At 32.0% G+C, this 10,806-nt stretch overlaps 1 protein-coding gene across 1 annotated transcript; it reads right to left on the reverse strand.

The window, feature by feature from the left end:
- Window positions 1–7,068: 7,068 nt before the first annotated feature.
- LOC127799251 (uncharacterized) lies at window positions 7,069–9,620 on the reverse strand. Its single transcript, XM_052333110.1, has one exon. The coding sequence runs from the start codon at window positions 8,866–8,868 to the stop codon at window positions 7,522–7,524; it is 1,347 nt and encodes a 448-aa protein (XP_052189070.1). The 5' UTR covers window positions 8,869–9,620; the 3' UTR covers window positions 7,069–7,521.
- Window positions 9,621–10,806: the final 1,186 nt, after the last annotated feature.

Here is a 10,806-nt window from a genome sequence, read left to right on the forward strand (position 1 = left end):
GATAACTTACATTTCCTTGGAGCGATTCGGTATTCTTCAATACTACGATGAAACCTCGATTTGCGTACCCAACAATGCCTTCTGTCACAAATTTTCACACAAACTACTAAACCAGCCTATAAGATTTTTCTAAAAAAAATTTTGGTATTTTTCTCTCTTTATTTTTTTTTTCTTTCTCTTTTTCAGATCTCTTTCTCACTCTCAAATCTTTCTTTCTTACAACCTTTCTCTTTCTAATCTAAATTCTCAAACCTTTCAAGTTTTCTCTATTTATAGAAGGTTGAGTTAAGCTTAGCATAATTGTAGTGATCCACTATCTTTAATTATTTTGTCACATTTTTTAATTATTTTTCACTAAATCTCACTCATAATATTTAATTATTTATCCACACCCTACTTTGTCTCCCATATTTCTCAATTATTTCACTCATTATCTTTGATTATTTATCCACACCTTACTTTGTCTCCCACATTTCTCAATTATTTCATTCATCATCTTTAATTATTTTATCATATTTCTTAATTATTTTCCACTAAATCTCACTCATAATCTTTAATTATTTGTTTACACCCTACTTTGTCTCCCACATTTCTCAATTATTTCACCCATTATCTTTGATTATTTGTCCACACTCTACTTTATCTCCCACATTTCTCAATTATTTCACCCATCATCTTTAATTATTTTTCACTAAATCTTCTTTTAAATAGATTGTTCTTTCATTTAGTTCATTAATTTTAAGCCCACTTTCTTAGCCTACTAACTTTAAGCTCATTTGCTTAGCTTTTCCTTTTTTTTAACTTAGCCCACTAATTCTTAACCCATTTACTTAGCATTTCCTTTTTCAACTTAGTCTACTATCTCTAAGCCCATTAGTTCTTTTTTTTTTTTTTTTATATAATCTCTAATGGATGCCAAAAATATTTTAAATATAAAAAAATTAATTATTATTATTCTAAAAATATTAAGATATTACAACGCGTGCACGCCTGGGCAGCCTGGTTGCCCAACTAGGTTCAAAAACCTAACTTTTGTTTTGCTTGGATGCAAGTTCGATCCCACGACCTCCCCTTTCTCTTTGGCACTTTCAATCATCATGCCTACAACCCTCCTTGTGTAATAATCCTTGCCATTGATTCTTAAGGTAACATCCAGCTTCTAAAATTATTTTTTAACCTCAATAACTTTCAAAAATTAACCCAAATTAATTTATTCTATTCTCTTAATAAATACTTTCAAAAAAAATAATTAATTCTCTATTTCCTGAAAATAACCTCAAATAATTATTTTAATTCAAAAAATATACCAAATTTAATATTTTCCATTAATTTTCATAAAACCTCACATAACTCAATAATCACCCCAAAACCCAAGAATTAAATATTTTCCATAAATCCTCAAATATTCAATAGTCACTTCAAATACGAGAATTAAAAAATTATTAATTATCTCAAATTTCGAGATGTTACAAGTTTACCACTAGTTAAGAGAAAAAGAACAAATGAGGCAAAGCAATTGAGCTTGTTTTTTGCAACCTGCAAGCAACCATGGCTACGTCCAACAATAGCATAAATTTTTTATGCTAAAATCATGGAGCCGAACAGTGGAAGCGTTCGTGATAGTATGTTAAAAAAAAAATAATAATAACATAAATCTTATCTTTTTTTCCATTTCTATCACTGGCAATGGAATAGAGGGTCCTCTGTTTTTGTGACCTTTCTTTCAGGGTGGTTGCATTTTATATTTTATCTTATTTTACCTTTAATTTATGCCACCTAGTTTTAAATCATATTATGCTGCTAATTGGGACATGTTCAATTCTCTACTCTTCAGTTTGTATGTTATATGTAATATTCCTACTGGGCACCTCACTTCAGTAACCCTTGGTCCAAATTCTACAAAATTTTATAATCATAATTTCATCTATTTTAACAACAATCACAAAGTCTTAATTTCATAATTATCACTTGATTGGGTGGTCAATTATTTGAATTGTAACCCATCAATCATCTTTATTAATTATTATTTTCTTTATAAAGTTATGATATCTTTAATTATACAATAATAACATATCAAGCCCTTACTCTATTAAGGGGATGTTTGTTAATAAAGATAAAAGAGACAAAATGTTAGATATAAGAAGCATTTCGAATGTTTGACATTTTCAATGCGTTTGTTAAACTTATATGATTATTTTTGAAAAAATTCTCACGTGACCTCTTATCTCCCCATTTCAAGGTAAATTTATCTGACCTCCCCCTCAGATAAATTTATCTGACTCTTTGAAGATAAGACTCAATTACCTATATGCCCTTATAGGATAGTTAATGCTATTTAATGTATTTTAAAAATTTAAATTTATTAAAAGAATTTATTTAAGTCTTATAATTAATATTATTTAATACATTTTTAAATTGTTATATGTTTTTGACAATTTTTAAAATTTAAATGACATTATTCATTTCATTGATTTTTAAAATTTAAATCTCTCCCTCTCTCTCTATATATATATTTTATTAATTAATACAATTCCTTTCACCAATTTTTAAATTATTTTATTTTATTTTATATTTTATTATCTATTATGAAAATATGTTTTGGCCATTTGTAATTATCTAGATGGAATTATTGTAATTCCAACAATAATTATTTATACTTGTCAACTCTTTTTAAATATATTTTTGAACATAAATTTAGAAAATAAAATTTTATTTTTTTGACAATTCATATTAATCATAAAATACTATTTTAATCATAAATTTGTTGTTGATGTTAACAAATAATTTTGAATTAATTTGGTAATAAAGATATTTTGGTAAAAAAACTGTTATCTTACTAGTTATCATATGCATTAATAAACATATAAAAAAAAGTACAATTATCAGTAGATTCCAAAAAAATTAACAAACACTAAGGTTGCGTTCTCTTTATTGTTTTCAAGTCATTTTTAGTTTTTAATTTTCTAAAATAATGAAAACATGTTCTCTTTATTGTTTTTAAAAATGCATTTTTGAAAACAAAAAAAAAATTGTAAAGAAAACTCAAAACAACAAAAAGTTGTTTTGAGTGTTTTCATTCAAAACAAACTTAAAAGTCAAAACACATTTATTTATTCATATTTTATTATTATAATGAAAAAAAATTACAAAATTCATTAACTTTAAAATGTAGATATTTTTTTTAATAATGTATAAATATTAAATATTTTTAATTTACTGAATAATCAAATTTATTAAATAAAATATCATTAAAAAATTATTTTCAAAATTTCAAAGAGAACGCGTTTTCTAATTTTCTGTTTTGAGAAATAGATTTTTAAAATGACAAAGAGAACGTGTTTTCAATTTTTTAAAAACAGACTATCAAAACAGAAAACTGAAAATGAATTTAAAACTCAAAACTAAAAATTTAAAAGTAAAGAGAACACAGCCTAAATTTTGAAATGCTTTCCAATCTTATCTTGACCATTTCATATCTTGATCTGGAAAGTATTACAAATTTATCTTGATGCCTCTTATTTTCTTCCTTTTAACAATCACCCTGTAAATATAAATGACTATAACAATTTTAACTTAAGGTCATTATATAGAATTTATGTTTGTTTAATCCAATAATTTTAGGCTCCTATTTTTTATCCGAGTTTAAAATCAATAATAAATAAGAATTCGCTAAATAATTATTATATCTCTAATATTTTTCAAAAAAAAATTATTCTTCTTTCTTTACTCCATTTACTCGTTAAGTTTATCATGTTTCATCTTGTGTCCTCCTTATTCCACCAAAAGAAAATAAAAAATTCTATTTGCAAAATTAACAAATATGATGAGAAAACTGAATCATAAATTGACGGGTGGAAGATAAATACAGAGACCAACACTATTGCTTAATTTCCCATTGAATTGGTTGTATTTCCAGAAACAAGAGAACAATACAACATCATTGAGTGTTTATCATCATAATTATCTAGAAAAATCGGAGATCACTCTTGTATCTTCTTTTAGACCAAGTGCCAACAAACATACAAGATTCAATTATTTCATAACATATAATATATATGCTTTAATTGTCATTTTAGCACTAAAGTACTACTTTACACAATTCATGTAACGACCCGTTTATTTATGAATTAATGTGAAATTGAGTGTGAAAAATTAATTGGCAAAAAATTTAAATTTATGAAGAGGGTTTTGGTAATTATTCAAAATTATTGAGGTCATTATGGAATATCTGGAAAAAATAATAGTTATGTTATTTTGAGGAAATAAATAATTGAAAGTTATTGGGGTTAAAAAAAAAAAAACAAATCAGCAGGCCAACAGGCGTGCCAGGCGCGCCTATGAGCGCACGTGCGCGCCTGCACGCGGCCGCATGTGCACGCGCGGCCACGCAGCCAGCAACTGCTGGCTGCTGACAAGTGGCTTCCAGCCACTGCCACTTGTCCAAAAACTTTTGCCACTTGTTCAGCCCCTTGCCAAGTGTTTAAACCTGCTTTTCCACTAGATTTTTTTAATGCTCTTGCCCCCCACGTAACCCCTACATGTCCTTTCCCCTTGGCCTATAAAATAGGCCATTAATGCTTAAGAGAAAGGAAGGAAATTTGTGAGAAATTGAGGAGATTTTGGGAGAAGGTTTTGGACAAATTAGGAAAAATTTTGGTGAAATTAAGGGAAATTTTTGTCATATAAGTCTAGGTTGTGGCATAAGCAACCTTGATTCACAGTAGAGATTACAGAAGAATATCCAAGGCAAGTTCCTATTATTATTCTGCAAGTTCTTTTCCTGTTTTACAAGTTAAATCCATCTTCCCTCAAGTTTATGTTTTAAATTGCAAGATCCATAGTTATCTCTTGTTATTGCAAGATCTTACTTCTTGATTTTAAAAAATTGCAAGTTACTTCCTCTTTATTAGTAAATTATCTCACAATCTACGTTTATACTTATTGAGTCTCAAATAGGGTTTTGTATCACCCTATCTTTTTTGGGAATGATGATTTATTGTGAATATGCAAGGGTTTAATGTTGTCTTGCATGAATGTTATCCTATTACTTCGTTAATTGCATGTCAGTTATATATGAGAAGTTATTGCAATTATGCATGTTATGAGAATGCATGAAGCATGTGCATGAAAGATGGTTTTTAAATAAATGTGTAAAGGCCTCATGATATGCGCAGCGGACAAGTCTGTAAGATATATCCGCAGAGAAAGTGTTGAGATCAAAGTTGGACTTCAGTCCTAAGTTTATGTTATGGATTTTGGTCCCAGTGTTTCAGACTTCAGTCCCATGTTTATAGTTCTAAAAAGCACTGCATATGAGCATGGATGCATGTATCATCATTTTATCATGTGAAAGTATCCTAAATGGCATTCATGTCTCTTTTGTTTCTTGATACCATGACTCTTATGCTCGCTTTCTTCCAGTTATACTTGCTGGGACTTGTGGCTCATGTTTGTTTGCATCATTTCAGGTAAGGGTAAGGCTAAAGTAGAGGGCGAGCCAAGTGAGTCAGGATCCATCGGGTAGTAGTGTGTACAGAGCCGTCTCAGACAAAGGTCCCCAGGGTGTTTGTGTTGTGTAATATTAAATTATACTCGTTTATGTTTTAGATTGTACAGTGAGATTATGGACCCCAATTTGGTGTGTAATATTAAGTTGTTCTTGTTTATGCGAGCATGTGAATACTATTGTGTTGTCTATAAGTAAGAATGTATGAATGTGGCTTCCATTGTCAAGGAGAATGTGTAATGTTTTAATGAGTTTTGACATTTATGTCATCTTGTTGTGGGTCCCTAGTTAGGAGCCTACAGTTCAACAGTGAGATTCTCACTCTGCTATTCTTATCCTGTTTAATTGCTTATGTAAGAAGATTTTTGGGTGCAAATCTAGGCAAAGAATTAAGGTTGCTGAAATAAAATTTATGATCGAGCAAACGGAGAGATTATGTCACGTGATTGACCAAAATTTCAACAAGTTATTGCCCATCACTTTATGCCCAAAGGGTTCATCAAGTTATTACTTTGTTGCTTAGTTGTAAATGCCTGACCTCTGGGCTCCAGCTTGTTCCATTGGGAATGACATTTGGGCAGACTTCGTAAAGAATCACATATTACGATTTGTGTAAAAGTAGATCATCAATTCATTCGTTACTATAATTTCTCTCTATTCAAAAGTATATAAAGTGGGTGGAACGTAGCAACACAAGAATTCATGATTTATGTGACGGGTGTACTTTATGTGATAGGGGTGTCTAATCTACAAGAAACTCGTAAACAAGAGATGATCAAAAGAAACATGTGAGGATTATTTAAGATAGGCACTAGTTTTCTTTGGTGCATTGTATGCACATTGCATTGTTTTAACACATATCAATTATGTGATTTATATAAAGTTTTCAAGCATTGATGTCCACTGACTATCCTAGGAAGTTGGCTGAGGGACACATTTTCTTACAATAGTTTAGGAGCAAAATGAATCCATAAGTCCTTATTCTGAGATTAGACAAATTGATCAAGACTAGTGAGACGTCGTGAAGTTGAGTTCAATATTCAAGGTTTGGATAAGTTGAACACCTACAATAGGCTCTTCGGGTAAGTGTGAATGGCTAACATAATCTCAAGGCATGCAACCAAAAAAATAGGGTTTTCATACAGAGGTTTATAGGCATTGTATATGTTGCATGTTCTCTACACATATGGTAAACTTTACTAAGTAGATTGTACTCATCCCTTTCCCCTTCTATTTTCAAAAGTCATTGCAAGTTCTGGCAAACACGAGATAGTAATTGAGCAACCTTATGGAGTTCAGAGGACAAATAGGAACCGATGGACAAGTGTTGCTAGTTCAAACAAAGTTTAAAGGTGTGTGCCAACATCGTGTAAGTATTATTAGTTTTCTTTGAAATATAATTTCTAGTCACTAGTCTTAGTGTAGGTAATGGTGCTTATTTATTTGAAAAATGTGTGAATGTTACAAGTCTGAAGCTCAATTTACATTTGATGTTATTTATACCTGTATTAGTCTTGAATATTTTGTAATATGTCAATCAGGCAATCTTGCGATGACCGTCATTGCGCGGATCAATCCAACAATCTTGATTGTATGACGAATATACTGTTGCAAACTTACATTATATGAAACTATAGAATTTTCACATGTGCAGAACATAGAAAACTCACATTTGCTTAAGTGAGGTATGCAAAAGGAGCACTAACTGAGAATGTTTTCATACTTTTCACAAAAGTTTTTGTTTAGTCTGGTGAGTAGGAGAACAATTCAACGACTCACAACCCAATTATCCATAACTGATAACTCCAAATCATGTGTTCTCCCCAAGCAGAAAAACTAGTGCACCCTTTAATACATTGGGCAGAGGGTGGAGGGTTACACTTCTAAAGAGAATAAAAATGTTTTTCATACTAGCAATTAAAGTCAAAACCTTTTGATAAAAAATTGACTCAAGTAATTCTATTGCACGCACCCAGTCCTTACTAGACAAAACTAATTTTAACAGCATAGGCAATTTAACCATGATCAGGATCCAGCTGCTTCCGTTTCAGCTCCAATGTCATATGCTCGTTCTCCAGTTTCATCCTCTCATTTTCCAGTCTCATCATCTCCAGCTCCCGATCTTTCTTCCTGCAGAATCTCTGCCACTTGAACCTCTCCTTCTCCAATTCCAACATCTGCGCCTGAATTTGCAAGTTCTGTTCTTCTAACTGAAGTGCGCGATATTTTATCCACCTAGTTTGCAACAGGTTTGATTTTGAACCTTCAGGTAGAACCTGGTTCATGTCACCTTGTGCATTTTGTTGGTTCCAACTGAAAGCTTTATTACAGTCGAAAGAATTCAAGCAATTCTCTAAACTAACATCCTCATGGCCCTGACACTGTTTCATTTTCTTTGCTGAGTGCCCGTGCATCCCATACATAGCCCTCTGATCACTGTGCAAAGCATGATTTCCACCAAATTCATCACTGTCATCAGTTTCTGCATCTTGATCATCGTCATCAAGATCATCTTGTGGATGTCTCCTCGCATCATTGCTCTCGTCATCATCTCTACTTCTAAGAGCCAGTCGCAGCGAATGTTGCAATTCAGGGTCATGGGGGAGATGCAATCTGTTTCCATTATGGTAAGAGCACATTTCCTCGTAGAACAAATGCTTTGAGCTAAGGATTTTTCTAACCTCCTCCTTCGCTTTATCTGATAAATGATCCATCATGTCCAAAAGCTCCGGCCTCTCAACAACCTGGCAAGAAGTGCCCCTCCCAAGGACTTCATTTAGTCTCTTGTACCTCTTGTTAAGGTCATTGAATTTATCTTCACACTGCTGAGGGGAAACATGATGACCCCTTTCAGCCATGACCTTCGAAACTGATTTCCACTTACCCTTTTTCTGTAAATTTGCATATTTTCTCCTGATTCCATTACCGCATTCAACAGAAGCTTCCTCAAGTATGTAAGAAACAGCAGTAATCAAAAGCCTCACCATCTTATCGGTCCACTTCACCCGCTGCCATGGCATCCCCTTCTTTCCTTTACTAGGATCATTATGGCCATCAGAGGCATCTTCTGTAAAGCTCAGTTCATCGTCATCGCTAGCAGAACTTTTTCCCCTTTCCCCCTTGGCAAAATCTGCCAAGGAGATGGTCCGATCACATTCTTGCACGCTTGCCATGGTGAGGGGAAAATTTTCACTTATTGATGGTAGAACCATCAGTCCTTGTCTGGGAAGAGAGTGATGCTGTTGGTGGTGAGAAAGGGGGTGTTGTTGATGATGATGGACTCGGATTGAACCTTGCAAATCAACACCTCCATAAGAACCACTACCCTGAATCATATGCCCCGAAGATAAATTGCCTTCCATACCATCTAAAAACAATAGATCCAGATCATACCCCTAAACAGAAATCCCTCGAGTCACCCCAGCCAAAGAGTAAAGTTTCACTCGGTGGAGATCAGGTGTCCAAATTCAGATTATACCCATGAACCAATTTCCCTACAGTAGCACAATTTCCTCCATGGGAGCCATAAGTCATAAAGTCTACAACACAAAAATCCATAAAAGCAACCAAATACGATACAGCTCATTCCTAGAAAAGCCCCTCCGAACCATCAATTTTTAAGCAATAATTTTTTTTACATATACAGCCAGAACGCACGCACAGTACCGTACACAGCAGAAATTGAGAGAACCCACAAATAGATTACCCAAATCCACTCAATCGACCAAACCCAATTGCAAAATCACTTGAAATTGAAAGACACACTGCAACTAGAGACGAATGAACATGGATTCCTGAAAGAAGAGTACATCAGCTTATCTGGATCCAATAATTTCATAAATCCACCTGAAACCTCCCTGTAAACGAGCCGAGAATCTAGCTTCCAAAATCAGGAAAAACAACTTCCAGCAATGGCCATGAAAGTGAAGACAAGGGCAGAGAGATCCGTCTGTATGGAGGGTTATAAAGAAACGAAGAAGCTGAGCGTGGCTTGAGGGTTTATGCAGATTCAATGAATGGGATGATCTGGTGGGTCCAAATGCATCATATGTGTTTTGATGGGCCAATCCTCCCACAAAAAATGCCGAAAACCTTATGTTATGGCAAATGAAATTATATTCAATTCAAGGATGGACAGTTCAAAGAAATGGAAAATTTTGCGTTTTTGGGTACATACAACTAATTAACAACTTTCTATTGGGAGCTCATTCTCATCGTACCTCAGTTCATGTATCAAGACACGATGAATAATTTGGAAAAGTCATTTTGAGATCAAATTTCAAGCAAACGATTACAAATTAGATCGAATCATTTTATAATGTTTGTAAATATATGAAAAAGAACAAGCAATTTTTAACTACAGGTGAGTAAAATATTAAAGTTAAAAATTAATAAAATAAACTAAAAAAAAAATCTAAAAAGAGACTTTCGACCAGAGAATACAAGGATTGACCAAATTTGAGCTGAAAATTACTTTGATTTAACTATAGTATAAATGGACTTTTGATGATTGATGTATTTTATAAAATATTTTAATATATATATATTTTAAATATATCTATCAAAATTATTAATCATATGCTTAAAATTGTCAATCATATACTTAAAATTGTCAATTATTTCTTACGTTTGCTCCTTAATATAATCTCTAAAGTAAAAATAGTTGATCAGGTTTCATAAACTATTGACAAAAATCATAAATACTATTGATTGATGATTCAACCTATGATAGTTGATTTAAAAAAAATATTAATAATAATTTTTAAAAAAAAAATGACTGTTATCTTGAGGATTTAGTGAAAAGCAAACCCAATATATTAATAAAAATACACTATTTTACCGGTTTAATATAAAAAAATTCTTTAAATCACATCCTGATAAAAGAAATTCTTTCGATAAATAAAAAAAAGCATACCAAAACTCAATATTGAATCACCACCATGTTGAACTCAGGACATGCCATTACCATTAAGTTGGAAAATGAGATCATTCTAAATTTTTTATGTAAAAAGAATGACTTAATATTACTATTTTTATAAATATGGACTACAATAGTAAATATTTTATTTTGTAATAAGTTACATCATTCTATATATAATCTTTTTACTTATATATTATTACCCCATCAAATTGGATGCTATAATAAGATAGTTTAGTGGGAAAAGAAAAAAGTAAGAGCCAGATTCCTCTTCCATTTAGGAATTTTAACTTCTGCTAAAAATTTGGACTATCTGCATTTACATGCATATTTTAAGGATGAGTTAACATCTGAAGTAAAAAGTTGAAGGCTTTATTAACAG

Source organism: Diospyros lotus, chromosome 4 (genome assembly GCF_014633365.1).
Source record: "Diospyros lotus cultivar Yz01 chromosome 4, ASM1463336v1, whole genome shotgun sequence".
Lineage (NCBI taxonomy): Eukaryota > Viridiplantae > Streptophyta > Magnoliopsida > Ericales > Ebenaceae > Diospyros > Diospyros lotus.

Bases quoted from the DNA above. Each gene is read 5' to 3' on its own strand.
- LOC127799251 (XM_052333110.1), bottom strand. From the start codon at position 8,868: ATGGAAGGCAATTTATCTTCGGGGCATATGATTCAGGGTAGTGGTTCT.